The sequence below is a fragment of the Narcine bancroftii genome, chromosome 1 (genome assembly GCF_036971445.1).
Source record: "Narcine bancroftii isolate sNarBan1 chromosome 1, sNarBan1.hap1, whole genome shotgun sequence".
In the NCBI taxonomy this organism is placed as follows: Eukaryota; Metazoa; Chordata; class Chondrichthyes; order Torpediniformes; family Narcinidae; genus Narcine; species Narcine bancroftii.
Window position 1 is genome coordinate 381,381,551 of NC_091469.1, and position 14,687 is coordinate 381,396,237.

The 14,687-nt window shown below is 36.7% G+C and overlaps 1 protein-coding gene across 5 annotated transcripts in view; it reads left to right on the top strand.

The window, feature by feature from the left end:
- The window catches only part of LOC138751327 (serine/threonine-protein kinase PRP4 homolog), a 115,357-nt gene that overhangs the window by 51,213 nt on the left and 49,457 nt on the right, over positions 1-14,687 (top strand). For all 5 annotated transcript variants that reach the window (XM_069913488.1, XM_069913483.1, XM_069913484.1 and 2 more), the window contains 4 exons: positions 2,119-2,200; positions 2,752-2,962; positions 12,360-12,433; positions 14,137-14,227. In XM_069913488.1, the coding sequence (XP_069769589.1) occupies positions 2,119-2,200; positions 2,752-2,962; positions 12,360-12,433; positions 14,137-14,227 (458 nt within the window). The remainder of the gene's footprint in view (positions 1-2,118; positions 2,201-2,751; positions 2,963-12,359; positions 12,434-14,136; positions 14,228-14,687) is intronic.

Sequence of the window (14,687 nt, forward strand, 5' to 3'; positions counted from 1 at the left end):
GTCCACAACACCACCAATCTTTGTGTCATCCGCAAACTTGCTTATCCAATTTTCTACCCCTACATCCAGATCGTTAATATATATAACAAATAATAGTGGACCCAGGACCGAACCCTGAGGAACTCCGCTAGTCACCGACCTCCAATTGGACAAACAATTTTCTACCACTACTCTCTGACACCTTCCATCCAACCACTGCTGAATCCATTTCACTACCTCCTTATTTATACCTAATGCCTCCACCTTTTTTCCTAACCTCCTGTGGGGAACTTTGTCAAAAGCTTTACTAAAGTCCAAATAGACAACATCTACAGCTTTCCCTTCATCAACCTTTTTTGTAACCCCCTCGAAGAACTCAATCAGGTTTGTCAAGCATGATCTACCCCTGACAAAACCATGCTGATTACTCCCTATCAATCCTTGTACCTCCAAAAATTTGTAAATAGCATCCCTCAGAACACTTTCCATCAACTTGCCCACCACAGACAGAAAATTTAAATTTGGACATACAGCACAGTAACAGGCCATTTCGGTGTATGAGCCTGTGCCGCCCAATTAACCTACGGCCTCTGGTACATTTTGAATGGTGGGAGGAACTGGAGCCCCTGGAAAAAGCCCACACAGACACGGGGAGAATGTAGAAACATTACAGATAGCATGGGATTCTAACCCGGTCCCAATTGCTGGCGCTGTAACAGCGATTAAGCTAACTATGATATGATTCTGTGAAATTAAATGTATATAAGATACATTTTTGAGGAATAGAAGAAGTAGATTATGCAGAGCAGACAGGTAAATGAAGCTGAGTCTGCTCCTATTTGTTATGTCCTTGTGAAAGTTGAATATGTTTAAGTCAAGAGCAAGTAGCAGAGCAGTTAGCAAGCTGATTGTAGGATAAAATAGATGGGGTAATGAGTAGCTGTTGAGATTTCCAAAAAATTGGAGGGTGATATTCCATGAGGATCAGTGATTGTGCCAGTGAAGTTCATAATCTAATTACATTAACTCTGGGGTCTGAATGAAAATCACAATTCCCAAATTAGTCAATGGATGCAGTCTTTGGAATTCCAAACAAGACTGCAATAAATTACCTTAATAACACAGAGAATGGCAAAGTTATTGGCAAATGAATTTCAATATAGATGGTGCATTTCAGAAGTAAGACTATGGAGACTGCATACTTTTTGAACATTTCTCATTGGGTACAGATGCTCTAATAAAAATGGAAACTGTTTAATATTAATACACAAATATACATGTTCATTTGTGGGGTATAGAATTAAACAAGTGATATTGAACTTCGAAGAACTAGAGATTAAACCTTGTGTTCCTTAAATTTCCATTTTATGAAAAGGAATAGAAGCATTGGAAAATTAGTAGAATGAAATCAGAATGGAGAAATTAAAACATGATCAAAAAAAGTTTGAAAAGTCGGGTGCTCTTTTGAAAATGGGTGTGTTCTTTGACCCATCTGTGATATTTCAGATAAAAGACTATATACAGACAACTCTGGTGATTACACCAAAGGAAAGACATGATGGCACAAAAGAGAGTGTAAAGGAGTTTTATAAGGTTGTAGCCAGAGCTGGAGAATTTTAACTATGACATAAGGGTGGTTCAGCATGAATTTTCATTGGAATAAAGTCAGAGAAGATTTAGTGAAGATGTACAAAATTTGAAGGCCTGGCTGGATAGGGTAACCAAAGAGGACACATTTCACCAGGTATCTTAAAATATCGTAAGATGGAATTGTTATGATAGAATTTCACAGCATGGGAAATGATGACTAAGTTTGAATCATTAGTTTGTGTTTAGCTGATATCCCTTTGAACCTTTCCTCTCCATATACCTACTTAAATGTCTTTCAAATGTTACAATGGTCCCCGCCTCTACCTCGGTGAAAAAAGGTGCACCTTGGGTCCTTTTTAAATCTTTCTCCTCTTGCCTTAAAACTGTACTCTTTAGTTCTCTGGGAAAAACTTTTACTATGGGAACCATTTAGACGAGGTGAAATGTTTCCAATTGTAGAAGAGTACCACTGTGTCCATGAAGGTGGGCTCCATTAAATTGGTTAGTGGAATTGTGAAGAACTCATTTATCTAATTCAATTTGTGACAGTCTAGAGGATTTTGATGTGGAGGAGGAAGATGAAGAAGCTGTTATTGAACAGAGGCGCAAAGAGAGACAAGCAATTGTACAGGTATGGTTTCTGGCAGTAAATTCCTACTTCAATTACCTATTGTATGTTGACTAGACGTAGTAAATGTAGTTCATAACAACATTTATTTTAAAACATCTCCTCTTTTGTAATGATGCAGTAGATTAGAATTCCACCTGATGCACCCAGGTTTCATCTACTCGTGATCAATAGTCTAGTCCTCTGGATACTGATCATGAAATCAAAAGTCTTCTGAGATTACCAGTCAGGTTGTGTAATCCTTGATTGAGAAAACTGCCTGAATACTTTGTTTGCATCCTTATCAATTTATGTTGCTTCATTTGGAGAAAATGTATCAAGTTTGCTCACAAATTAAAGTTACTTGAATTTTAAGTTTGTGAATTTTAATTCTCATGTCTAACAATAATGTAAGTTGAATCATGCTTTGTGTATAGATGAGAATCTTAAGCAATTTATATTAAATGTATGAGCAATAAGTTGATGGTTGTGAATCGTGAACGGGACAAGAGTCAACAACAACACTTCAAAGTTAGTGTGTTGAACTGAAAATAATTTATCATCTTGCATTGCAGAAATATAGAAACCCAAATGAAGACAGCAACATGTCTGGATTGTCTGAACCAAATAGTCCTCAGAGTAGTCCACGAAGCCGCTCTCCCTCTCCTGATGATATTCTTGAGCAGGCTGCTGCTGATGTCAAAGAGTACGAAAGGGAGAACATTGACACGTTTGAGGCTTCCGTGAATGCCAAACGAAACCTCATGGCACTTGAGCAAAAAGAAGGTACGATTTGGCATTTGAATTATTGTAGTATCAAGTATTTTTGGGCTTTTAAATGTTTATTTTGTTTGATCTTCTCACTCAGTTTTGAAATTACAATTTAACTTGCTTACTTTATTCCTTCATAGTCACATGGTGAATTATATTTTTCTAGCTCTTCACTACTGAACTATGTTGGCTACTTGCAGGGATCCCATGGAGATAAAGTATAGTTTGGGACCTCACAGGAACAACATGTTAATTAGGGGAGCTGAGGTAGTGTCGGAATGTTACAATGTGATGTATCTGAAATCCTAAATCCCATGAAATAAAGACTGCTAGGGAGTCATTGCTAGTGGGAACCTAACTCAGTTTCTGCTGCCCAGTACCAGTATTCAGACAAAGGTTCTAGCACTTTTTTTTTTATGATCTGTAATTCTGTACAGACGGGATCAAAGATGGTTGAAAATAACTTTTTATGTGTGAATCCCTATTCCTCATCATGTCATTTTTAGATATGCCTATCTCAGTGACCTTCTGTCAGCTGTTCATTTAATACAATCCAAATTTCTTGTCACAACTTGGCCATGTTTATTCGTCATAAGCTAGCTTGCTTGCTGATTTACTGTGGCTCTGTGGTGATATTTCATTCTGCCTGTGGAATCTCTCCTCACCTCAGTGTTACCTCCTGGGAGGACCGAGATCTTGCAGAATCAAAACAAACTTGATATAGAAGGAGGCTTTTCGGCTCATAGGCTATAATATTTAGAGCTAGAGACTTGCATTTGAGTTAAGATGGTGTGCATTGGGAGGAGTCTCGTGATGGAGTAGTGGCTGGTAGGAGAATACCAGCCCTCTCCAGAAAAGTTAAAAAAAAAGTGAAGGAAAAGCAAAGCCCCAGATACACAAACCACAAAAAATAAAAGATAAAGGTGTGGAGAAAGGAAAGAAAATGGCACCTAAGAAAGAAAAAACAAAAAAAGGAAAGATGCCAGAAGAAAAAGAAGGGCCTATCTGCACGTAAAAGCAGGGACCCACTGTGGACAGAGGAGCCCGCTCCTCAAAATTAATGGAGACCCCGCAGGGTCGCGACCTCCCGACCACAGGACTGCAAAAATGGCTCACTGAGCCAAACACAGGTGCACAACTGCGCATGCATGAGGAATCGCGCGTGCGCACAACAAGGAAAAGGAGAACACCGACAGGAGGGGGGACCAGCTGTGGAGTGAACCTATACAGCACGAACAGCTGAGAGATGCCTGACAGCAGGGCTCCCAGCTGGAAGAAAAGGAAAGCAACAGGAAGGAGAGGGATGAGAAAGAAAAACAGAAGCAAGAGACCCAACAGATAACCAGCCCAGAAGAAGAGGACAAACATCAAGAAGTCATGAAAAAAAAACCCAACAAACTGAGGCAAGCAGCTCAACAAGAAAGTCAGAAGGGACACAGACCAAGGAAGAGAAGTAGAAGACACAAACACAGAAGAAGAGGAAGAAGAAGAACACCAAGCTCTGCACAGAGGAATAGAAGGTAAAATGAATGGACAGTACATATATAAAAATTTTTTTTTCAAGAACAAATGAAAGCATTAAAAGAATGGTTGACACTAGAATTTAGTGAAATGAAAAGAAAAATGAAAAGTACAGAAGAAAAAGTGAGTAGAATAGAGCTGGTAATAACAGATGTAGGGAAAGGATTAGAAAATGTGGAAGAACGTGTAATTGCGGTAGAAATGGAAGTGAATGACTTAAGAAGAAAATTGGAAGAAAGTGACAAAAAATTTAGAGTCACAAGAGTTGTTAGCTCAGAAGATGGAAATAATGGAAAACTATAGTAGGCGAAACAACATAACGATAGTGGGCCTTAAGGAAGATGAAGGCAAAGATATGGAAGAATTTATAAAAGAATGGATCTCAAAAGTCCTGGTAATGGCAGAAACGCAGGAAGGAATGGAAATAGAAAGGGCACACAGAACACTAGCCCCGAAACCACAGTCACAACAAAAACCAAGATCCTTTTAAGTAAAATATCTGAGATACACGACAAGAGAAAATATATTGGAGAAGGCAATGAATAAAATTAGAGAAGACAAAAAACCACTGGAGTACAAAGGTCAAAATAATTTTTTCTACCCAGAGAGGTTGACAGAGAGTGTTAAGTGGGGTGCCGCAGGGGTCGGTGCTTGGCCCAAACTGTTCATCATTTACATTGATGACTTGGAGGAGGGGACAAAATGTGGTGTAGCCAAGTTTGCGGATGACACCAAATTGAGCAGAAGAGCAAATTGTAATAAGGATGTGGAGAGTCTGCAGAGGGATAGAGTTAAGCTGGATGAGTGGGCAAAGGTCTGGCAGATGGTGTACAATGTTAGTAAGTGTGAGGTTATCCACTTTGGCAAGAAAAATAAAAGAGCTGAATATTATTTAAAGGGTGAAAAACTACAGCATGCTGTTGTGCAGAGGGACTTGGGAGTGCTTGTGCATGAATCACAAAAAGTTAGGTTGCAGGTGCAGCAGGTTATTAAGAAGGCAAATGGAATGTTGGCCTTTATCGCTAGAGGAATTGAATTCAGGAGTAGGGAGGTAATGTTGCAACTGTATAAGGTACTGGTGAGTCCGCACCTGGAGTACTGTGTCCAGTTCTGGTCTCCATATTTGAGGAAGGATATACTGGCTTTGGAGAAGTTCCAGAGGAGGTTTATTAGGTTGTTCCCTGTGATGAAGGGGTTGACTTATGATGAAAGATTAAATCGTCTAGGATTGTATTCCCTCGAGTTCAGAAGAATGAGACGAGATCTTATAGAAACATATAGGATTATGAAGGGTATGGATAGGATAGATGTAGAAAGAAAAAGAGAAGAAAAGAGGGGGTGCTTTGTTTTAATGTGAAGATAAAAGTATTTTCTGGAGGGGGTTGGGTGGGAGAGGATAACAGTCACTACGAAATCAGTTGACACTTGCGAACGGGTTCGCAGTCCGAATCGAGAGGGGAGTTGTGGTTGGCCAGCAAGGATCAAGGGGTGACTCAGAGAGGGTGGGGACACTTGGGGTTAAGGGAATTTTAGATGTGGGAGTGGTTGAAGTATTTTATGTTTTAGAAGTGTTGTCATATATTGAGTTCAAAAAAGGAAAGCTGAGAAATGGAAATGGGGGAAAGGTGGTGGTGAGGAAGCAGAAATGAGGTGTAAACAGAGTATGAGATGGCCATGTTGAACTATATGACTATAAATATTAATGGAATGCATAACCAAATCAAAAGGAAGAGGCTATTAAATTTACTGAAAAAAGAAAAAATAGATATAACGTTCGTGCAGGAAACGTATCTAATTGAAGTGGAACAGAATAAATTAAGGCGAGACTGGGTAGGGCACATAACGGCAGCATCATATAATACAAAAGCCAGAGGAGTAGCTATATTAATCAATAAAAATGTACCAATCAAAATAGAGGAGGAAATAATAGATCCAGCAGGGAGATAAGTAATGATAAAGTGTCAGATATATTCAGAACTCTGGAAATTGATCAATATATATGCACCTAATGAAGAGGATCAAAAGTTTGTGCAAAATATTTTTTTGAAGATTGTAGATACGCAGGGGAACATATTGATAGGAGGGGACTTTAACCTTAATTTGGATTCAAAGATGGATAAAACTGGACAAAAGACTAGCAAAAAGAACAAAGTAGCCAAATTTATGGTTAAATCAATGCAGGAAATGCAACTTTTGGAAACATGTAGGAGACAGCACCCAAAGGAGAAGGAATAATCATATTATTCGAGTAGATATAAAACATACTCAAGGATTGACCTGTTCCTGTTGTCAGCCCATATCCAAGGGAGAGTCAGGAAAATGGAATATAAAGCTAGATTGTTATCTGATCATTCACCCCTGTTAGTAGCAATAGAACTGGAGGACGTCCCACCAAGAACATATAGATGGAGATTAAACTCCATGCTACTTAAAAGACAGGAATTTAGAGAATTTATTGAGCGCCAAATTAAAATGTACTTTGAAATAAATACGGAATCAGTGAAAGACAAATTTATATTATGGGATGCAATGAAAGCCTTCATCAGAGGGCAGATAATAAGTTATTGTAACTAAGATGAAGAAGGACTACAATCTGGAAATAGAGCAGTTGGAAAGGGAGATAGAAAGTACAGAAGAGGAACTAGTAAAAAGGATGATATAACAAAAAAAGTGAGAAATGGCAGACAAAAAATAAAATACGAAACATTACAAACATGTAAGTTGGAGAAGAACATAATGAAAATAAAGCAAAAGTATTATAAACTAGGAGAAAAAACACACAAAATATTATCCTGGCAACTTAAAACAGAACAAGCTAAAAGAACTGTATTGGCATCAAGGAAATGGGCAAACAAATTACATATAATCCAATAGAGATTAATGAGAACTTTAAGGAATTTTATGAACAATTATACCAAACTGAGAATGAGGGGAAAGATGATAAAGTAGAAGAGTTTTTAGCTAAAATTGAACTGCCGATATTCCAAGAAGAGGAACAAAACAAACTGATAAAACCATTTGAAATAGATGAAGAACAGGATATATTAAAAAAGCTGCTGAACAATAAAACACCTGGAGAGGATGGATTCCCAATAGAATTCTATGAAACATTTAAAGAGTTATTAATTCCTCCTCTCCTGGAAGTAATGAACCAGATAGAAGAAACAGATAGAATTAATCTAATTCATGCAGTTCAAGGAAATAAGAAACCAACAGTGGCTGTTGCTTTAGACGCAGAAAAAACCTTTGACAGAGTAGAATGGAATTATTTATTCAAAGTATTACAGAGGTTCAATCTACCAGAAAAATATATTAATTGGATTAAAGCATTATATAATCAACAATTGGCGAAGGTAACAGTAAATGGATATGTATCTAACCAATTCAAATTAAGTAGGTCAACTAGACAGGGATGTCCATTAACTCCCTCACTGTTCGCTTCAGCTATAGAACCATTGGCAGAACTGATAAGGACAGAAAATAAAATTAAAGGGATAAAAATAAAGGAGAAGGAGTATAAAATCAGCATATTTGCAGATGACATTATAGTATACTTAACAGAACCAGAAATATCAATAAAAGAACAGCTGGAAAGGGAAATAGTAAGTACAGAAAAAGAACTAACAACAAGGGAAGATACAACAAAAAGAAGAGAATTGGCGGACAAAAAAATAAAATATGAAACACAACAAATGTATAAGGTGGAGAAGAACAATGAAAATAAAGCAAAAGTATTATGAGCTTGGAGAAAAAACACATAAAATACTAGCCTGGCAGCTTAAAACAGAACAAGCTAAAAGAACGGTATTGGCATCAAGGAAAAAGGACAAACAAATTACATATAACCCAACAGAGATCAATGAAAACTTTAAGGAATTCTACGAGCAATTATACCGAACTTAGAACGAAGGGAAAGAAGACAAAATAGATGAGTTTCTAGCTAAATTGAACTACCGAAATTGCAAGAAGAGGAGCAAAACAAATTGATAAAACCATTTGAAATAGAGGAAATGCAGGATATATTAAAAAAAGCTACAGAACAATAAAACGCCTGGAGAGGATGGACTCCTAATAGAATTCTATGAAACATTTAAAGAGTTATTAATTCCTCCTCTCCTGGAAGTGATGAACCAGATAGAAGAAACAAAACTTGCCAGATTCATGTAAGAGAGCAATAATTACAGTAATACCAAAGACTGGGAAGGATCCACCAACAGCAGCATAGACCAGTATCTCTACTTAACTCAGATTATAAGATAATAGTAAAACTATTAGCAAACAGATTGGCCGACTGTGTACCAAAAATAATAAAACTAGATCAAACTGGATTTATTAAGAAGACGAACAACGGACATTGTCTGTAAGTTCATTAACTTAATCCATGCAGTATAAGGAAATAAGATACCAACAGTGGCTGTTGCTTTAGATGCAGAGAAAGCCTTTTACAGGGTAGAATGGAATTATTTATTCAAAGTATTACAGAGGTTCAACCTATCAGAGAAATATATTAATTGGATTAAAGCATTATATAAGGGTCCAATGGTGAAGGTGACAGTAAATGGATATATATCGAACCAATTTAAATTAAGCAGGTCAACTAGGGAGGAATGTCCACTATCTCCTTCACTGTTCACTTTAGCAATAGAACCATTGGCAGAACTGATAAGAACAGAAAATAAAATAAAAGGGATAAAAATAAGAGAAGGAATATAAAATCAGTTTATTTGCAGATGACATCATAGTTTACTTAACAGAACCAGAATTATCAATAAAAGAATTAAATAAGAAATTGAAGGAATATGGAGAAATATCGGGTTACAAGATCAATGCAAATAAAAGTGAAGCGATGCCAATGAATAATGCGGATTACACAGAGTTTAGAAAAGAATCACCATTTAAATGGCAAACACAAGCAATCCGATACCTAGGTATTAGATTAGATAATAATTTAAGACATCTATACAAATTAAATTATCAACCATAAATGAAGAAATTACAAGATGACTTAGAACATTGGAAAGATTTACCACTAACACTGATAGGAAGGGTAAATTGCATTAAAATGAATATCATCCCAAGGACACAATACCTATTTCAATCGTTACCATTTCCCTTAACAGAGAAATTCTTTAATGAACTAAAGAGAATAATAATGAACTTCTTATGGAAAGGGGGGAAACAGAGGATAGCGTTAGATAAATTAACAGAATGGTACAAGCAAGGTGATTTGCAGCTGCCAAACTTTAAAAATTATTATAGAGCAGCACAATTAAGATATCTATCAGATTTTTATCAAACAAGGGAAAAACCAGATTGGACCAAGATAGAGCTAGATAAAATAGGGGAGAAGGTACCAGAACATATACTTTATAAGTGGGATGAAAAACTGGTGAAACATAGAAGTTCACCAGTACTGCACCATTTACTCAACATTTGGAAGAAGATTCACGTCGAAAGGATAAAAACAAATTACCAACTACCAAAATTATTATTGACGCAAAATCAACTAATCCCTTTCACAATAGATAACCTTTCCTTTAGGGAATGGGAGAGAAAAGGAATTAAAAGAATAGAAAATTGTTTTTTGGGAAATAATTAATTATCATTTGAACAAATGAAGTACAAATATGGAATAACTCATGGTACTATGTTTGCATACCACCAACTGAAAACCTACTTAAAGGACAAATTGGGAAGCAGACTGAGATTACCAGAAGGAAGCTGCTTTGAATATGTGATTACAGACACAATGATGATTAAAAGATTTATAATGAACATGTACATCAAGCTACAAGAGAAGGAAAATGATTAAATAAGGTATAAACCCAAACAAAAGTAGGAAAAAGATCTAAACATAAAGATAAAAAATGAAATATGGGAAAAGTAATGCTCCGGAACTATGAAGAATATAATAAATATGATATTACGCATGATACAATATAATTGGTTATACAGGCTATATATCAAGTCCCAAAAGTTAAATAAATGGGATCCAATATTATCAGATAGATGTTTTCGCTGTAAGAAGGAAATGGGAATAACAGTACATGCAATTTGGGCAAGTGCGAAAGTGAAAAAATTTTGGGAAGATCTAAATCGGATACTAAATAAAATCACAAAAAGCAACATACCAAAAAATCCAGAGATCTTTCTTCTAAATAATATAAGTAAAGAATTAAGCCTCAAACTGGATGAAGCGCAAAAAAGATTTATTATGATAGCCTTAGCTGTAGCAAAAAAATGTATAATGTCAACTTGGAAATCAGAAGAGAGCCTGAGAGTACAGCAATGGTACATGGAAATGAATAAATGTATTCCATTGGAAAAAAATAACATGTAATTTAAAAAATAAGGTCACATTATTTGAACAAATTTGGGAACCGTACATGGAAAACAACAGAGAGGGCCTACCGCGGACCTCCATCCCCCCTAAAATGATAGAATGAGAAGACGAAAAGAACTGACCCAGTGTGTAAAAGTAGATGACACAATTTTCTTGTTTATTTTCATTGTGTGATGACATTGTTTAATGTATTGTATATGTTGAACGTTTAATGGGTTTGGAGGGGGGGGTGGGAAGGAGGGGTGAAGGGAGGGGGGAAAAAAGGGGAGAAAATGACACTGTATATTCAAGAGGGAAATGTTTGTGTGTATTTTGATTAATATGTTTCATAGTGTGAAAAATTAAAAAATTTAAAAAAAAGATGGTGTGCATTAAGTATGAGAAGAATTAGTGGAGTAATGGATGGCAGGAGCAAGGGCCATTCCAACTTATTAGCCGGTTAAGCACTGCTGTTGATCCTTGGGTTAAAATAGTGTAGTCATGCTGGTGCTTGGAGCAAGCAAATGGCAGAAGGAAAGAGCAAACGAGAGTGGGCAGATAAAAGGAAGGACAGGATAGAGCAGTGAGGTAAGGGAAGAATATATATTTGTGTGTGCTTGTGTTTTTGCATAGTGGACACCCTATGTGTGGAATATGCTTGTGTCTGAGTGTATTAAGATCATGGCCTCCAGCCATCTTGGATTTCCTTGCCATTGGATCAACATCATGCGCAGGTTTCCAATGGTCACGCTGTGTTTTTGAGGATCGCACATTGGTATATCCACTATGTGGAAACTAGTTATCCTTGACTGAAGATATTGCTTAAGAGGAAGTCATTGCTGAAGAGGTTCTGCTTCGAGAAATCAAAACTCGCAGCCTATCCTAATCATAAAACATAATCCATTCAACAAAATGTTTTGCTTAAAGATGGGAAAGAAACTGGGAAATGACATGAGGTTTAAACATGAGATGTACTCCTGTATGTGACTTTTTCTAAAAGTAACATTTAGGTTTTTTTTATATGATCCACCAAAATATCTTGTTTTACCTGGTTAACCAGGTACTAATGTGGACATCTGCAGTCAAACTGCAAAATTGATTGGTTCATCAGTTATGGATGTTGTTGAAGGGAGATGATTCCCTTGGCTATCACCCTCCATTGTATTGTCCATCTACTTAGGTGTCTGAGTAAGCTCTATGCTGGAAATTTCTGTGAACCATCAGCAAAATAGTTATTTAGGATAAATCTACCCATGTAGACTGGGATAAAGTCTCCCCACCCTGTCCTGGTGACATTACATCAAACAGGCTAATTTTCTCTTTCTACAGATACTGTGAGTGTTTCCAGGAAACCATCTCTATTTCTAAATGCGTACTTCCAAATGTACATAATTTTTTTTGGGGGTGAGGTGTTTTTAGTTGAGGTGAAGGTTTAATTGAATGTTTCTAATGCTGTGAATGTGTGGAATCCTGTTTTTTAAGTGGCCAATGAAAAGTTGTACCTTTTTGAAATGTTTGTTCGGTTTAAAGTTCTTGACAATGGTGACTGAAATGAATTGATTCTTACAGGAGCAACTCTGAAGAAGCCAGCTGTTCCAGATATGTTTACAGAATCTGATGATATGTTCGCTGCTTATTTTGATGCAAGTATATTCTACTTTTATAATAGTCGCATTTTAAAGACTATTTTGGACCCTAAATGTATATGATAAATTGTAATGCTGTCTTATCTTTAATTTGTTTGTCAATCCCTACCTATTGGTTCAAATTTGTATTAGCTATTCTTTTCAAAGTCTTTTTATCCAGTGGTCAGTGTCTGGAACTCACTGCCAGAGGCAGTGGTGGAATAAGATACAATCACAACGTTTGAGATATGTAGACAGATAGTTAAATAGGCAAAACACAAAGGATATGGACCTAATACAGGCAGATCCGCAGATGGTCAAAAAAGTTGGCATTGATGTGGTGAGCTAAAGAATTCATTTCTATGTTGTCATCTGTATAACTATGATCATGCCTGAGTTTTACCTGATTTAAAGCCTTTTGAGCATTTTGTTTGTTTCTGTGAGATTACCTTTCATTTTTTTTCTAATGTACAGACCCATTTTGTTTCATATCTCCTCCGAGAACTAACACACCATACTAGGAACTTCCAGTGCACTCCAATCATATAAATATCCTTCCTTTATTAGAGAGACCCCATCAATGGACAATATTCCAGACGCAGTCTCACCACAGTTTCATGATAATTGCAATAAGATGTCTTTACTCTTGTTCTCAAAGCACATTCTATAATGACCATTATCAAATTATCAGTTGGGTACATATTTATTTACAAATTACAGAAGGTTTTTATACACTAGCAGCTTGGGGCAAATCCATGGCACAAACGTTTTTAATGTGGAAACAGACAATGTTAGAAACACTCAGCAGGTCAAACGGAATCTTTGAAAAGAGAAATTGATGACTTTTCAGATCACTTTCCTTTATCAGAGCATCTGAAAAAGGGTCTTCGATGTAAAATGTTTACTTTGCATTTCTCAGCAGAGATGCTGCCTAACCTTGTTTCCAGCATTTACAGTCTTATTTCACAAATTCCACCATTCACAGTTAGATTTTCATTTTAAAATAATGCTAATTAATGATTTTAAAAAGAAAGTACTTCAGTCATAGAATAATACATCACACAAGCTCTTTTGGCCCACTAAGTCAGTGCCAACCATCTACTATGTTCTATTAAAAAGAGGATGCAAGCAGGGAAGTGAGATTAGGTTGGATGATATACAGCACTGGCTTGGTCAAATGAGTGAGTCCTACTTTTTTATTTTTGTATCTGTCCTATAACAGGTCTCCAACAGGCCACACTTTATCCCTGGCCTTTCTGATTGTAGTGATCTATATTGCCCCTTCACCTTTTAATATAACCTGCCACTCCTTTTGCAGTATTTTATGGTTGTTTTGGAAAATCTGCTGCATTTATTTACCCCCTCTAATTCTACAAAAAAAAAGGTTTTTTTTAAAAAATATATCAAGGTAGCACAGAATGTAGGATGGCGTGATTAGGCAGCATTATTACAGCATCAGCAACCCAGGTTCAAATCCAGTCTTGTCTGTAAAGTGTTTGTACGTTCTCCCTGTGTCTGCGTGGGTTTTCTCTGAGTGTACTGGTTTCCTCCCACTTTCCAAAGACGTACAGGGTTAATTGGGTGCATTTGGGTGACGTGGGCAGGAAGGACCTGTTACTGTGCTGTGTCTACCTTTTTTATAAAAAGGTAAACATTAGCAATATTTATTTCTAAGCATACACTGTGAATAATAGAAATCTGGTCTATATGCTTGTTTCCAGAGTGCTCATCTGAGAGCTGCAGGATTTGGAAAAGATTTCAAAGAAAATCCCAATCTCAGGGATAACTGGACTGATGCAGAAGGCTATTACAGTGAGTATTTGATTTCTTTTTACATCCCATTTTCTTTAAGTATCAAAGTGATAGGGGGCACTTTGATGCAAAAAGTTGCATCGCCTCTGCAATCAAGTCCATTACTCCATTGCCATGCAGACGAGATTCTGAACTGTTAGAAAGGTGTCTTTAAGCTCTTCAAATTGTTAATGGCATGAGAATTCTTGTGCTTTGATCAATATTTCTCATAATGCCAGGAAATGTTATCTGTTGTATTAGTTTACAGTGTTGTTTCCCTGTGTTGCAATCAGAAGTACCTAATTAACAGGAAAGAAGATTTCCACGGGCCTCTGGTGAGACCATACCTAGGATATTGTGCAGTTTTGGATTCTTTGCTGAAGGAAAGGAGGGAGTGGGAATGTGATGCAGCACTGATTTAATTTCTGGGTTGAGGATGTTATGCCCACAGGGAATGTTGACTAGAATAGAGTTAGACTCT